This window comes from Pseudophryne corroboree, chromosome 11, assembly GCF_028390025.1.
Source record: "Pseudophryne corroboree isolate aPseCor3 chromosome 11, aPseCor3.hap2, whole genome shotgun sequence".
Classification (NCBI taxonomy): Eukaryota; Metazoa; Chordata; class Amphibia; order Anura; family Myobatrachidae; genus Pseudophryne; species Pseudophryne corroboree.
The window spans coordinates 299575924-299594749 of NC_086454.1; the positions used below are offsets into that span (position 1 = coordinate 299575924).

Below are 18826 nucleotides of genomic sequence, written 5' to 3' on the forward strand. Positions count from 1 at the left end.
TTACACTATGGAGTATGTCCTATCATCTGTGCCGCACTATTACACTATGGAGTATGTCCTATCATCTGTGCCGCACTATTACACTATGGAGTGTGTCCTAACATCTGTGCCGCAATATTACACTATGGAGTGTGTCCTAACATCTGTGCTACACTATTACACTATGGACTATGTCCTATCATCTGTTCTGCACTATTACACTATGGAGTATGTCCTATCATCTGTGCCGCACTATTACACTATGGAGTGTGTCCTAACATCTGTGCCGCAATATTACACTATGGAGTGTGTCCTAACATCTGTGCCGCAATATTACACTATGGAGTGTGTCCTAACATCTGTGCTGCACTAATACACTATGGAGTATGTCCTATCATCTGTTCTGCACTATTACACTATGGAGTATGTCCTATCATCTGTTCTGCACTATTAAACTATGGAGTATGTCCTATCATCTGTTCTGCACTATTACACTATGGTGTATGTCCTATCATCTGTTCTGCACTATTACACTATGGAGTGTGCCCTATCATCTGTGCTGCACTATTACACTATGGAGTATGCCCTATCATCTGTGCTACACTATTACACTATGGAGTATGTCCTATCATCTGTGCCGCACTATTACACTATGGAGTATGTCCTATCATCTGTTCTGCACTATTACACTATGGAGTATGTCCTATCATCTGTTCTGCACTATTACACTATGGTGTATGTCCTATCATCTGTTCTGCACTATTACACTATGGAGTGTGCCCTATCATCTGTGCTGCACTATTACACTATGGAGTATGCCCTATCATCTGTGCTACACTATTACACTATGGAGTATGTCCTATCATCTGTGCCGCACTATTACACTATGGAGTATGTCCTATCATCTGTTCTGCACTATTACACTATGGAGTATGTCCTATCATCTGTTCTGCACTATTACACTATGGTGTATGTCCTATCATCTGTTCTGCACTATTACACTATGGAGTGTGCCCTATCATCTGTGCTGCACTATTACACTATGGAGTATGCCCTATCATCTGTGCTACACTATTACACTATGGAGTATGTCCTATCATCTGTGCTGCACTATTACACTATGGAGTGTGTCCTATCATCTGTGCCGCACTATTACACTATGGAGTATGTCCTCTCATCTGTGCCGCACTATTACACTATGGAGTATGACCTATCATCTGTGCTACACTATTACACTATGGAGTGTGCCCTATCATCTGTGCCGCACTATTACACTATGGAGTGTGCCCTATCATCTGTGCTGCACTATTACACTAAGGAGTATGTCCTTTAATCTGTGACACAATATTACACTATGAAGTGTAAACTATCATCTGTGATGCACTATTACACTATGTAGTGTGTCCTATCATCTGTGCTACACTATTACACTATGGAGTATGTCCTTTAATCTGTGACACAATATTACACTATGAAGTGTGAACTATCATCTGTGATGCACTATTACACTATGGAGTGTGTCCTATCATCTGTTCTGCACTATTACACTATGGAGTATGTCCTATCATTTGTGCTGCACTATTACACTATGGAGTATGTCCTATCATCTGTGCTACACTATTACACTATGGAGTATGTCCTATCATCTGTGCCGCACTATTACACTATGGAGTGTGTCCTATCATCTGTGCCGCACTATTACACTATGGAGTATGTCCTCTCATCTGTGCCGCACTATTACACTATGGAGTATGACCTATCATCTGTGCTACACTATTACACTATGGAGTGTGCCCTATCATCTGTGCCGCACTATTACACTATGGAGTGTGCCCTATCATCTGTGCTGCACTATTACACTATGGAGTATGTCCTATAATCTGTGACACAATATTACACTATGAAGTGTGAACTATCATCTGTGATGCACTATTACACTATGGAGTATGTCCTATCATCTGTGCCGCACTATTACACTATGGAGTATGACCTATCATCTGTGCTACACTATTACACTATGGAGTATGTCCTATCATCTGTTCTGCACTATTACACTATGGAGTATGTCCTATCATCTGTTCTGCACTATTACACTATGGAGTATGTCCTATCATCTGTGCCGCACTATTACACTATGGAGTGTGTCCTAACATCTGTGCCACACTATTACACTATGGAGTATGACCTATCATCTGTGCCGCACTATTACACTATGGAGTATACCCTATCATCTGTGCCGCACTATTACACTATGGAGTATACCCTATCATCTGTGCTGCACTATTACACTATGGAGTATGTCCTATCATCTGTGCCGCACTATTACACTATGGAGTATGTCCTATCATCTGTGCTACACTATTACACTATGGAGTATGACCTACATCTGTGCTACACTATTACACTATGGAGAATGTCCTATCATCTGTTCTGCACTATTACACTATGGAGTATGTCCTATCATCTGTGCCGCACTATTACACTATGGAGTATGACCTACATCTGTGCTACACTATTACACTATGGAGAATGTCCTATCATCTGTTCTGCACTATTACACTATGGAGTATGTCCTATCATCTGTGCCGCACTATTACACTATGGAGTATACCCTATCATCTGTGCTGCACTATTACACTATGGAGTATGTCCTATCATCTGTGCCGCACTATTACATTATGGAGTATGTCCTATCATCTGTGCCGCACTATTACACTATGGAGTATGACCTATCATCTGTGCTACACTATTACACTATGGAGTATGTCCTATCATCTGTTCTGCACTATTACACTATGGAGTATGTCCTATCATCTGTGCCGCACTATTACACTATGGAGTGTGTCCTAACATCTGTGCCACACTATTACACTATGGAGTATGACCTATCATCTGTGCCGCACTATTACACTATGGAGTATACCCTATCATCTGTGCCGCACTATTACACTATGGAGTATACCCTATCATCTGTGCTGCACTATTACACTATGGAGTATGTCCTATCATCTGTGCCGCACTATTACACTATGGAGTATGTCCTATCATCTGTGCTACACTATTACACTATGGAGTATGACCTACATCTGTGCGACACTATTACACTATGGAGAATGTCCTATCATCTGTGCCGCACTATTACACTATGGAGTGTGTCCTATCATCTGTGCTGCACTATTACACTATGGAGTATGTCCTATCATCTGTGCCGCACTATTACACTATGGAGTATGTCCTATTATCTGTGCTGCACTATTACACTATGGAGTATGTCCTAACATCTGTGCCGCAATATTACACTATGGAGTGTGTCCTAACATCTGTGCCGCAATATTACACTATGGAGTGTGTCCTAACATCTGTGCTGCACTATTACACTATGGAGTATGTCCTATCATCTGTGCTGCACTATTACACTATGGAGTATGTCCTATCATCTGTGCTGCACTATTATACTATAGAGTATGTCCTATCATCTGTGCCGCACTATTACACTATGGAGTGTGTCCTAACATCTGTGCCGCAATATTACACTATGGAGTGTGTCCTAACATCTGTGCCGCAATATTACACTATGGAGTGTGTCCTAACATCTGTGCTGCACTAATACACTATGGAGTATGTCCTATCATCTGTGCTGCACTATTACACTATGGAGTATGACCTATCATCTGTTCTGCACTATTACACTATGGAGTATGTCCTATCATCTGTTCTGCACTATTACACTATGGAGTATGTCCTATCATCTGTGCCGCACTATTACACTATGGAGTGTGTCCTAACATCTGTGCCGCACTATTACACTATGGAGTATGCCCTATCATCTGTGCCGCACTATTACACTATGGAGTATGTCCTATCATCTGTGACACACTATTACACTACGGAGTGTGTCCTAACATCTGTGCCGCAATATTACACTATGGAGTGTGTCCTATCATCTGTGCTGCACTAATACACTATGGAGTATGCACTATCATCTGTACCGCACTATTACACTATGGAGTATGTCCTATCATCTGTGCCGCACTATTACACTATGGAGTGTGTCCTAACATCTGTGCCGCACTATTACACTATGGAGTGTGTCCTATCATCTGTGCTGCACTAATACACTATGGAGTATGCACTATCATCTGTACCGCACTATTACACTATGGAGTATGTCCTATCATCTGTGCCGCACTATTACACTATGGAGTATGTCCTATCATCTGTGCCGCACTATTACACTATGGAGTGTGTCCTAACATCTGTGCTGCACTATTACACTATAGAGTATGTCCTATCATCTGTACCGCACTATTACACTATGGAGTATGTCCTATCATCTGTACCGCACTATTACACTATGGAGTATGTCCTATCATCTGTGCCGCACTATTACACTATGGAGTATGTCCTATCATCTGTGCCGCACTATTACACTATGGAGTATGTCCTATCATCTGTGCCGCACTATTACACTATGGAGTGTGTCCTAACATCTGTGCCGCAATATTACACTATGGAGTGTGTCCTAACATCTGTGCTACACTATTACACTATGGACTATGTCCTATCATCTGTTCTGCACTATTACACTATGGAGTATGTCCTATCATCTGTGCCGCACTATTACACTATGGAGTGTGTCCTAACATCTGTGCCGCAATATTACACTATGGAGTGTGTCCTAACATCTGTGCCGCAATATTACACTATGGAGTGTGTCCTAACATCTGTGCTGCACTAATACACTATGGAGTATGTCCTATCATCTGTTCTGCACTATTACACTATGGAGTATGCCCTATCATCTGTGCCGCACTATTACACTATGGAGTATGTCCTATCATCTGTGCCGCACTATTACACTATGGAGTGTGTCCTAACATCTGTGCCGCACTATTACACTATGGAGTATGCCCTATCATCTGTGCCGCACTATTACACTATGGAGTGTGTCCTATCATCTGTGCTACACTATTACACTATGGAGTATGTCCTATCATCTGTGCCACACTATTACACTATGGAGTGTGTCCTATCATCTGTGCTGCACTATTACACTATAGAGTATGTCCTATCATCTATGCCGCACTATTACACTATGGAGTGTGTCCTAACATCTGTGCCGCAATATTACACTATGGAGTGTGTCCTAACATCTGTGCCGCAATATTACACTATGGAGTGTGTCCTAACATCTGTGCTGCACTATTACACTATGGAGTGTGTCCTAACATCTGTGCCGCAATATTACACTATGGAGTGTGTCCTAACATCTGTGCCGCAATATTACACTATGGAGTGTGTCCTAACATCTGTGCTGCACTAATACACTATGGAGTATGTCCTATCATCTGTTCTGCACTATTACACTATGGAGTATGTCCTATCATCTGTTCTGCACTATTACACAACGGAGTATGTCCTATCATCTGTGCCGCACTATTACACTATGGAGTGTGTCCTATCATCTGTGACACACTATTACACTATGGAGTGTGTCCTAACATCTGTGCCGCAATATTACACTATGGAGTGTGTCCTATCATCTGTGCTGCACTAATACACTATGGAGTATGTCCTATCATCTGTTCTGCACTATTACACTATGGAGTATGTCCTATCATCTGTTCTGCACTATTACACTATGGAGTATGTCCTATCATCTGTGCCGCACTATTACACTATGGAGTATGTCCTATCATCTGTGACACACTATTACACTATGGAGTGTGTCCTAACATCTGTGCCGCAATATTACACTATGGAGTGTGTCCTATCATCTGTGCTGCACTAATACACTATGGAGTATGCACTATCATCTGTACCGCACTATTACACTATGGAGTATGTCCTATCATCTGTGCCGCACTATTACACTATGGAGTGTGTCCTAACATCTGTGCCACACTATTACACTATGGAGTGTGTCCTATCATCTGTGCTGCACTAATACACTATGGAGTATGCACTATCATCTGTACCGCACTATTACACTATGGAGTATGTCCTATCATCTGTGCCGCACTATTACACTATGGAGTATGTCCTATCATCTGTGCCGCACTATTACACTATGGAGTGTGTCCTAACATCTGTGCCGCACTATTACACTATGGAGTATGTCCTATCATCTGTGCCGCACAATTGCACTATGGAGTGTGTCCTAACATCTGTGCCGCACTATTACACTATGGAGTATGTCCTATCATCTGTGCTGCACTATTACACTATGGAGTATGTCCTATCATCTGTGCCGCACTATTACACTATGGAGTGTGTCCTATCATCTGTGCCGCACTATTACACTATGGAGTGTGTCCTATCATCTGTGCCGCACTATTACACTATGGAGTGTGTCCTATCATCTGTGCCGCACTATTACACTATGGAGTGTGTCCTAACATCTGTGCTGCACTATTACACTATGGAGTATGTCCTATCATCTGTGCCGCACTATTACACTATGGAGTATGCCCTATCATCTGTGCTGCACTATTACACTATGGAGTGTGTCCTATCACCTGTGCTGCACTAATACACTATGGAGTGTGTCCTATCATCTGTGCCACACTATTACACTATGGAGTGTGCCCTATCATCTGTTCCACACTTTTACACTATGGAGTATGTCCTGTCATCTGTGACACACTATTACACTATGGAGTATGTCCTGTCATCTGCGCTGCACTATTACACTATGGAGTATGTCCTATCATCTGTGCCGCACTATTACACTATGGAGTATGTCCTATCATCTGTGCCACACTATTATGCTATGGAGTGTGTCCTATCATCTATGCCACACTATTACACTATGGAGTGTGTTCTATTATCTGTGCCGCACTAATACACTATGGAGTATGACCTATCATCTGTGCTACACTATTACACTATGGAGTATGTTCTATCATCTGTGCTGCACCATTACACTATGGAGTGTGTCTTATCATCGGTGACACACTATTGCACTATGGAGTGTGTCCTATCATCTGTGCTGCACTATAACACTATGGAGTGTGTCCTATCATCTGTGCCGCACTATTACACTATGGAGTATGTCCTATCATCTGTGCTGCACTATTACACTATGGAGTATGCCCTATCATCTGTGCCGCAATATTACACCATGGAGTATGTTCTATCATCTGTGCTGCACCATTACACTATGGAGTGTGTCTTATCATCGGTGACACACTATTGCACTATGGAGTGTGTCCTATCATCTGTGCTGCACTATAACACTATGGAGTGTGTCCTATCATCTGTGCCGCACTATTACACTATGGAGTATGTCCTATCATCTGTGCCACACTATTACACTATGGAGTATGCCCTATCATCTGTGCCACACTATTACACTGTGGAGTATGTCCTATCATCTGTGCTACACTATTACACTATGGAGTATGTCCTATCATCTGTGCCACACTATTACACTATGGAGTATGTCCTATCATCTGTTCTGCACTATTACACTGTGGAGTATGTCCTATCATCTGTGCTACACTATTACACTATGGAGTATGTCCTATCATCTGTGCCACACTATTACACTATGGAGTGTGTCCTAACATCTGTGCCGCACTATTACACTATGGAGTATGTCCTATCATCTGTGCCGCACTATTACACTATGGAGTGTGTCCTATCATCTGTGCCGCACTATTACACTATGGAGTATGTCCTATCATCTGTGCCGCACTATTACACTATGGAGTATGTCCTATCATCTGTGCCGCACTATTACACTATGGAGTGTGTCCTATCATCTGTGCCGCACTATTACACTATGGAGTGTGTCCTATCATCTGTGCCGCACTATTACACTATGGAGTGTGTTCTATCATCTGTGCCACACTTTTACACTATGGAGTATGTCCTGTCATCTGTGACACACTATTACACTATGGAGTATGTCCTGTCATCTGCTCTGCACTATTGCACTATGGAGTATGTCCTATCATCTGTGCCGCACTATTACACAATGGAGTATGTCCTATCATCTGTGCCACACTATTACGCTATGGAGTGTGTCCTATCATCTATGCCACACTATTACACTATGGAGTGTGTTCTATTATCTGTGCTGCACTATTTCACTATGGAGTGTGCCCTATCATCTGTGCTACACTATTACACTATGGAGTATGCCCTATCATCTGTGCTGCACTATTACACTATGGAGTATGTCCTATCATCTGTGCCACACTATTACACTATGGAGTGTGCCCTATCATCTGTGCTGCACTATTTCACTATGGAGTGTGCCCTATCATCTGTGCTACACTATTACACTATGGAGTATGCCCTATCATCTGTGCTACGCTATTACAATATGGATTATGTCCTATCATCTGTGCTGCACTATTACACTATGGAGTGTGCCCTATCATCTGTGCTACACTATTACACTATGGAGTATGCCCTATCATCTGTGCTGCACTATTACACTATGGAGTATGCCCTATCATCTGTGCTACACTATTACACTATGGATTGTGTCCTATCATCTGTGCTGCACTATTACACTATGGAGTGTGCCCTATCATCTGTGCTACACTATTACACTATGGAGTATGTCCTGTCATCTGTGACACACTATTACACTATGGAGTATGTCCTGTCATCTGCGCTGCACTATTACACTATGGAGTATGTCCTATCATCTGTGCCGCACTATTACACAATGGAGTATGTCCTATCATCTGTGCCACACTATTACGCTATGGAGTATGCCCTATCATCTGTGCTGCACTATTACACTATGGAGTATGTCCTATCATCTGTGCCACACTATTACACTATGGAGTGTGCCCTATCATCTGTGCTGCACTATTTCACTATGGAGTGTGCCCTATCATCTGTGCTACACTATTACGCTATGGAGTATGCCCTATCATCTGTGCTACGCTATTACAATATGGATTATGTCCTATCATCTGTGCTGCACTATTACACTATGGAGTGTGCCCTATCATCTGTGCTACACTATTACACTATGGAGTATGCCCTATCATCTGTGCTGCACTATTACACTATGGAGTATGCCCTATCATCTGTGCTACACTATTACACTATGGATTGTGTCCTATCAGCTGTGCTGCACTATTACACTATGGAGTGTGCCCTATCATCTGTGCCACACTATTACACTATGGAGTATGCCCTATCATCTGTGCCGCACTATTACACTATGGAGTATGTCCTATCATCTGTGCCGCACTATTACACTATGGAGTATGTCCTATCATCTGTGCCGCACTATTACACTATGGAGTGTGTCCTATCATCTGTGCCACACTATTACACTATGGAGTATGCCCTATCATCTGTGCTGCACTATTACACAATGGAGTATGTCCTATCATCTGTGCCGCACTATTACACTATGGAGTATGTCCTATCATCTGTGCCGCACTATTACACTATGGAGTATGTCCTATCATCTGTGCCGCACTATTACACTATGGAGTGTGTCCTATCATCTGTGCCGCACTATTACACTATGGAGTGTGTTCTATCATCTGTGCCACACTTTTACACTATGGAGTATGTCCTGTCATCTGTGACACACTATTACACTATGGAGTATGTCCTGTCATCTGCGCTGCACTATTACACTATGGAGTATGTCCTATCATCTGTGCCGCACTATTACACTATGGAGTATGTCCTATCATCTGTGCCACACTATTATGCTATGGAGTGTGTCCTATCATCTATGCCACACTATTACACTATGGAGTGTGTTCTATTATCTGTGCCGCACTAATACACTATGGAGTATGACCTATCATCTGTGCTACACTATTACACTATGGAGTATGTTCTATCATCTGTGCTGCACCATTACACTATGGAGTGTGTCTTATCATCGGTGACACACTATTGCACTATGGAGTGTGTCCTATCATCTGTGCTGCACTATAACACTATGGAGTGTGTCCTATCATCTGTGCCGCACTATTACACTATGGAGTATGTCCTATCATCTGTGCTGCACTATTACACTATGGAGTATGCCCTATCATCTGTGCCGCAATATTACACCATGGAGTATGTTCTATCATCTGTGCTGCACCATTACACTATGGAGTGTGTCTTATCATCGGTGACACACTATTGCACTATGGAGTGTGTCCTATCATCTGTGCTGCACTATAACACTATGGAGTGTGTCCTATCATCTGTGCCGCACTATTACACTATGGAGTATGTCCTATCATCTGTGCTGCACTATTACACTATGGTATATGCCCTATCATCTGTGCCGCACTATTACACCATGGAGTATGTTCTATCATCTGTGCTGCACCATTACACTATGGAGTGTGTCTTATCATCAGTGACACACTATTGCACTATGGAGTGTGTCCTATCATCTGTGCCGCACTATTACACTATGGAGTGTGCCCTATCATCTGTGCTGCACTATTACACTATGGAGTATGCCATATCATCTGTGCAACACTATTACACTATGGAGTATGTCCTATCATCTGTGCTGCACTATTACACTATGGAGTATGCCCTATCATCTGTGCTGCACTATTACACTATGGAGTATGTCCTATCATCTGTGCCGCACTATTACACTATGGAGTATGTTCTATCATCTGTGCTGCACCATTACACTATGGAGTGTGTCTTATCATCGGTGACACACTATTGCACTATGGAGTGTGTCCTATCATCTGTGCGGCACTATAACACTATGGAGTGTGTCCTATCATCTGTGCCGCACTATTACACTATGGAGTATGTCCTATCATCTTAGCTGCACTATTACACTATGGAGTATGTCCTATCATCTGTGCTGCACTATTACACTATGGAGTATACCCTATCATCTGTGCTGCACTATTACACTATGGAGTACGCCCAATCATCTGTACCAAACTATTACACTATGGAGTGTGTCCTATCATCGGTGACACACTATTACACTATGGAGTATGTCCTATCATCTGTGCCGCACTATTACACTATGGAGTATTTTCTATCATCTGTGCTGCACCATTACACTATGGAGTGTGTCTTATCATCGGTGACACACTATTGCACTATGGAGTATGTCCTATCATCTGTGCTGCACTGTTACACTATGGAGTATGTCCTATCATCTGTGCTGCACTATTACACTATGGAGTATGCTCTATCATCTGTGCTACACTATAACACTATGGAGTGTGTCCTATCATCTGTGCCGCAATATTACACCATGGAGTATGTCCTATCATCGGTGACACACTATTGCACTACGAAGTGTGTACTTTCATCTGTGCTGCACTATTACACTACGGAGTATGCCCTATCATCTGTGCTGCACTATTACACTATGGAGTATGCCCTATCATCTGTGCTGCACTATTACACTATGGAGTATGTCCTATCATCTGTGCCGCACTATTACACTATGGAGTATGTTCTATCATCTGTGCTGCACCATTACACTATGGAGTGTGTCTTATCATCGGTGACACACTATTGCACTATGGAGTGTGTTCTATCATCTGTGCTGCACTATAACACTATGGAGTGTGTCCTATCATCTGTGCCGCACTATTACACTATGGGGTATGTCCTATCATCTGTGCTGCACTATTACACTATGGAGTATGTCCTATCATCTGTGCCGCAATATTACACCATGGAGTATGTCCTATCATCGGTGACACACTATTGCACTACGAAGTGTGTACTTTCATCTGTGCTGCACTATTACACTATGGAGTATGTCCTATCATCTTAGCTGCACTATTACACTATGGAGTATGTCCTATCATCTGTGCTGCACTATTACACTATGGAGTATACCCTATCATCTGTGCTGCACTATTACACTATGGAGTACGCCCAATCATCTGTACCAAACTATTACACTATGGAGTGTGTCCTATCATCGGTGACACACTATTACACTATGGAGTATGTCCTATCATCTGTGCCGCACTATTACACTATGGAGTATTTTCTATCATCTGTGCTGCACCATTACACTATGGAGTGTGTCTTATCATCGGTGACACACTATTGCACTATGGAGTATGTCCTATCATCTGTGCTGCACTGTTACACTATGGAGTATGTCCTATCATCTGTGCTGCACTATTACACTATGGAGTATGCTCTATCATCTGTGCTACACTATAACACTATGGAGTGTGTCCTATCATCTGTGCCGCAATATTACACCATGGAGTATGTCCTATCATCGGTGACACACTATTGCACTACGAAGTGTGTACTTTCATCTGTGCTGCACTATTACACTACGGAGTATGCCCTATCATCTGTGCTGCACTATTACACTATGGAGTATGCCCTATCATCTGTGCTGCACTATTACACTATGGAGTATGTCCTATCATCTGTGCCGCACTATTACACTATGGAGTATGTTCTATCATCTGTGCTGCACCATTACACTATGGAGTGTGTCTTATCATCGGTGACACACTATTGCACTATGGAGTGTGTTCTATCATCTGTGCTGCACTATAACACTATGGAGTGTGTCCTATCATCTGTGCCGCACTATTACACTATGGGGTATGTCCTATCATCTGTGCTGCACTATTACACTATGGAGTATGTCCTATCATCTGTGCCGCAATATTACACCATGGAGTATGTCCTATCATCGGTGACACACTATTGCACTACGAAGTGTGTACTTTCATCTGTGCTGCACTATTACACTATGGAGTATGTCCTATCATCTGAGCTGCACTATTACACTATGGAGTATGTCCTATCATCTGTGCTGCACTATTACACTATGGAGTATACCCTATCATCTGTGCTGCACTATTACACTATGGAGTACGCCCAATCATCTGTACCAACCTATTACACTATGGAGTATGTCCTATCATCTGTGCTGCACCATTACACTATGGAGTATGTCCTATCATCTGTGCTGCACTAATACACTATGGAGTATGTCCTATCATCTGTGCTGCACTGTTACACTATGGAGTATGTCCTATCATCTGTGCTGCACTATTACACTATGGAGTATGCTCTATCATCTGTGCTACACTATAACACTATGGAGTGTGTCCTATCATCTGTGCCGCAATATTACACCATGGAGTATGTCCTATCATCGGTGACACACTATTGCACTACGAAGTGTGTCCTATCATCTGTGCTGCACTATTACACTATTGAGTGTGTCCTATCATCTGTGCTACACTATTACACTATGGAGTATGACCTATCATCTGTGCCGCACTATTACACTATGGAGTATGTCCTATCATCTGTGAGGCACTATTACACAATGGAGTATGTCCTATCATCTGTGCTGCACTATTACACTACGGAGTATGCCCTATCATCTGTGCTGCACTATTACACTATTGAGTGTGTCCTATCATCTGTGATGCGCTGGTCTACTCTCCCAGGTATCTGGGAGAAGTCCCTGAGAATTGAGAGAGTAGGTGTGATCCATTTTTTCCATATATTTAGTATATATATATTTGCCCAGATCTGTGACTTTGTGACTCATTTGGTAATGCTGGGCGGAGTCACAATGCTGGGCGGAGTCACAATGCTGGGCGGAGTCACAATCTGGCGTGTCGCCCCCCCCTCCTGCTGTGCTTGCTGTGTGTGTAGGGCCCGCCCTCCCTCCCGCTCCTGCCTCCGTCCTCGGTGCTGCCGTGTGTGCAAGCCGCAGCCACTGAACCTGGTTGTGCTGTTGTGCTCTCCCCACCTTCCTCCTACACACGTGTCCCGGCGGCGGTGCAGGAGAGGCAGGCGAGGGATCCCTGTTTGCCCCCGTGATCACACCATCCGCCGGCCACGCCTCCGCCTCCTCCTGCCCCGCACCTGCTGCTGCACCACCGGCGCCCCACGAGCTCCTACACATGGGCATGCTGGACCAGAGACTGGACTCCGCCGCCTCCGCCAGGTGATAAATCCACCGCCGGACTGTACCCTGTGGCCAAAGGGGGAGAGAGTCCGGGGAGGGAGGGAGGGGGACACCCACGCCTGACATCTTCCCTGTGTCTGTGCATAAGTGATAAGCCCCCAGCACACACACTGAGTATGTGATATTATATCACGGGTGAGTATAGTTAGTGATAAGCCCCCAGCACACACACTGAGAATGTGATATTATATCACGGGTGAGTATAGTTAGGGATAAGCTCCCACCACACGCACAGTATGTGATCTTATATTAGGGGTGCGTATAGTCATATATAATCACGGATACGCCCCCAGCACACACACTGTGTATGTGATATTATATAGGGGGAGGGGTCTGTATAGTCATATATAATCTGCATTTTCCTATGCCTTCCCTACCCACCTGTATTTCTACAACACCTCTCTAACACCCTGCGTGTCCCTAGCCTACCCCACCTGCCTCTCTGTATGTCGTTTTGAATGCCCTGCATTCATGTATGTCCTTCTTACCTGCTTCTATGTTTTACCTACCGTACGCCGTCTGCCTATGCTCTCCCTACCTCCCTGCATTTCTGGATGATCTCACTGCTTATTTCTAAATTATGTACACATACCATATTATTATCACACTAGGTAATTCTTCCTGCCCTGCGTCCGCTCTTCACGCCGTCGCAAGGACCATCGCATACCCTTTCCCCGTATAATATGTAACCACTCCCAACATTAGCCTTGAATGTAATACTCCATATAACACAAATATTGCTGGACGTGCAGGGGTTAAGGGGGCATAGCCCCTAACGACGGTGTGAAGAGTGCCCGTAGGGCGTGATGAATCGCTTAGTATTTAGTATTTTTGACTGCAGACGGAATATGTAAAATTTACATCTTGACTTAAGGGGAAATGTATCAAACCTTTGAGAGAGAAAGTGAAGTTGCCAAAAGCAACCAACAGCTTCTAGCCAGTATTTACCCAGCACGGGCACTGGCCCTCATTCCGAGTTGTTTGCTCGCTAGCCGCTTTTCGCAGCAGTGCACACGCTAAGCCGCCGCCCTCTGGGAGTGTATCTTAGCATAGCAGAATTGCGAACGAAAGATTCGCAAAATTGCGAATAGAAATTTCTTTGCAGTTTCTGAGTAGCTCGATACTTACTCAGCCACTGCGATCAGTTCAGTCAGTTTCGTTCCTGGTTTGACGTCACAAACACACCCAGCGTTCGCCCAGACACTCCCCCGTTTCTCCAGCCACTCCCGCGTTTTTCCCAGAAACGGTAGCGTTTTTTCACACACTCCCATAAAACGGCCAGTTTCCGCCCAGAAACACCCACTTCCTGTCAATCACACTCCGATCACCAGAACGAAGAAAAAAACCTCGTAATGCCGTGAGTAAAATACCAAACTTCTTAGCAAATTTACTTGGCGCAGCCGCAGTGCGAACATGGCGCATGCGCAATTAGCGGAAAATCGCTGCGATGCGAAGAAAATTACAGAGCGAACAACTCGGAATGAGGGCCATTGCAAAGCCACATCCCCTTTATGCCCTCTTTAGTGATGACAGCTCCCATGAGGCCACATCCCTTTTACATGAAGCCACACATCCCACGCAGGGGGTCTCTTGGCCGCACCAGGTGTCACCGACCCTGGTGCCACCACTGATTTGTCTACTATGTCATAGCAACCAATCAGATCCTAGCTATTACTTTGTAGAAAGCACTAGATAAATAAAGCTAAAACCTGGTTGGTTGCTATTCCACTATCCTTCTTTCGAAGATTTTGTATATTTACCAATGCCATAACAGGGTGCCAGTTTGGCCTGTGCTGCACCCGTCGCCTGGACTATTCGACCCAGAGCGTGGGCGGGTGGGTCCATTAGCTCAACTCACTAGCTGCTGCTCAGATTGTCTTACAGGGGTATGGGTCATTAGGTCGACCACACTTAGGACGACAAGCATTAGGTCGACCACTATTGGTCGACATGCATTAGGTCGACAAGGTCACTAGGTCGACAAGGTCATTGGGTTGACATGAACAAGGTCGACATGTAAAAAGGTCGACATGTTTTTTTTATTACTTTTTTTGTGTCATTTTCTTCGTAAAGTGACGGGGAACCCCAATTAGTGCACCGTGTCCCTTCGCATAGCTCGCTATGCTTTGGGCAACGTGCTTCATTCCGCTACCGCTGTGCTCGACACAGGTTACCGTTCCCAATCGTAGTCCACGTGGATCGTAAAGTATGAAAAAGTTCAAAAAATTAAAACATTATTTTTTTTATAAACTCATGTCAACCTTTTTCCATGTCGACCAATAGTGGTCATCCTAATGACTGTCGACCTAAATGTGGTCGACCTAATGACCGTATCCCATCTTACAGATGCTCCAAGCAGCACTACAGCTCCCATGGCACTAGGGGAGTAGACACAATGCTCTCCCCACACAGTGCAGAAGCAGAGAGCCGGAGAAGGGGGCTGCATGCAGCCAAAGGCAGGTACTGCCTCCAGCCTGTCCTGCCCTGTGCGACCACACGGCCTGCCCATCCCTCCTTATGGCTCTGATATCTACCTGTCGGTGTTTACCAAAGTGAGTACACAAAGAATGACTGAGCTATACCCCAAGTGAATGAAAACATATATATGATACACAGAACAGAAGTTGCTCAAATCAATTTAGAGGCTTAAACAGGCGCCTGGAAGGGAGTTTTTCTAGTCTAGTTAACCCCTATCTTTCAAACACCTTTTTCGGTCTATAAACTTATTTCAGCAACTTCCATTCTGTGTATAATTGTCTGAAGGCCCGTACACACTGGTCGACATATCGGCCGTTCTCTTGAACGGCCGATATATCGCGGGACCGTCGGCCAGTGTGTACGGCCGATACGTCTGTGAACTCCGTCGTTCACAGACGTATCGCGTCGGCCGCGCAGCACAGCCGACGGCCAATATATCTGCCGATATATTGGCGCGTCGCTGTGTGTGTACGGGGCAGTCGGCCGACTGCCCGTACACATGCTGAGGCGGCCGCCGGTGATTGACAGCTGAACTGGGCGGGCGTGTGTACACGCCCACCCAGTTCATGACGTCAGTCCCCGACGGATCGGGCAGTGTGTATGCTGAACACACTGCTCGATCCGTTCATAGATATATCTGCAGGTCAATTGATCTGCAGATATATCTATTAGTGTGTACCCACCTTGAGAGGCATATATGAGACCAGGAGCTGGCAGGGAGTTCTGGTCTTTGTAATGCCAGATTGGTGGCTCTTGGGGTACCTCCTGTTAAGTTCGTTTTCTGTTTAAAAAACATATGACGGTATGACCCAATATAATCTAGGTATGAACTGTCATGAATAACAGAGTACACCAGGACATTAAAGAGAATTGTACTGATGCTTATTCCCGTCTGTGTCATATGATAATTGCACTGATCCACATTATTACAGTTGGTATCATGACACCTTCAGCATCCTCTTACCTCCATCCATTGGCCCTGAGACTGCATGAGCAGCAGGACACAAGGGTCAGACTTGTTGAGAGTGTCTCTGTCCAGCAGGTTCTTGCAGCACACTCTGAGCTCCACCTTAGACACACAGGTGGCTGTAACCACCCCTAGGGCGGATGGAGAAGCCAAGTCTGAAATCTCGTTCACCATCATCTTGCCAAAGCAGGGAGTAGTAATTAGACTGGATGGAACTAGAGATCACCCAGCAAAAGGTGAGGGGATGGTAAGTTCTCCAGATGATAGTCAGCAAGATGTTGCCTCCTCCATATGTCTAAGGATTCGCTGGATGATGGACGTTATCTGAAGACTGCTAGAGCGTGGAATCCAAGTTTTCTAATTGAAGTGATGTCCTCCTATTACAAACCAGGAGCCAGGAACAGTATGTGAGGAATCATCGGTCAATGCACTGATTAATCGTGATGGGGCTCTTTATCTTCTTCACATATAAATGCTTGTGAAACCTAAGAAACATCAATTGACTTGCTAAAGCAGGTACAATTTGGGCATAAGTGAGTGTGTCATGGCCAGAGGGGTCAACATTAACAAATGAGGGCCCTGAAGCTCCTCAGTTTCTCTTCAACTTAATTTCTTTTCATTAAAGCATCACGTGCCACCCTCTCACTCCATCACATTGGCTTGTGTAATGTTCAGCGGTCAATGTAGTTCCAAGAGGCAATCCAGATTTGTTACCCAATATCTCACACATGTACAACGTCAGGTCCCTTTTATGTCCACAATATAATACTTGGCAGCACCCCAATTTGGTGTCTCTATCAGCGGCTGGAGGTGTTTGGTGAAGTCCGTGCAGATGACTGGAGGAAGGTATCACAAGCTATTCTGTGGCTCTGGTGACATGAATCCCGGCAGCACACAACAGGGAACAGGTCTTTGTAAGAGGATGAAGCAGAGGCACATGAGCCTGTTTGTTCCTGCAAGGTAAAAACACATATCTGTCATGTATCTGCATGGCTTGTATTATATAACACATCAGCCCATACTCCCTGTATAAGTGGAAGGAACACAGGCTTCACTCTCAGTCACGTCTCTAACATACTAATAATGTGTCATACGCGGTTTGTGTCATCTTATTTCAATCACTGAACGACAGAAGCTATGAGGTTCAATGTCAGCTACAGATGTCAGCATTGCGGAATCTCTGTGCTTTGTACATCAACTTTACTGCAATGCTCTCTCTCTTGTGTTGTCTTCCAATCAGAGAAGTTCTTAGCCCCATTATTACTATAAAACTAAACTTTCCTGGAGGTGAGTGTGGACTGGCAGTGTCTAATCATAGTGCCTGGTCACTGTGCCAGCCCCTGCGCATTCTTAGAAGAGCAGCCTTGGGGTTTTCGTAAGGGTTGACTATCCTGGCCAGCCCTCCTTTGAATGTTGATAAGAGGCGCTTATTAGGCAGCACTAATCATTTTGGTAGATTAATAATA

At 44.2% G+C, this 18826-nt stretch overlaps 1 protein-coding gene across 2 annotated transcripts in view; it reads right to left on the reverse strand.

The window, feature by feature from the left end:
- Positions 1-18826, reverse strand: part of LOC134969515 (copine-7-like) — a 600833-nt gene that overhangs the window by 210035 nt on the left and 371972 nt on the right. For both annotated transcript variants that reach the window (XM_063945515.1, XM_063945514.1), the window contains one exon: positions 17358-18313. In XM_063945515.1, coding sequence (XP_063801585.1) covers positions 17358-17537 — 180 coding nt within the window. In that variant the 5' untranslated portion in view covers positions 17538-18313. The remainder of the gene's footprint in view (positions 1-17357; positions 18314-18826) is intronic.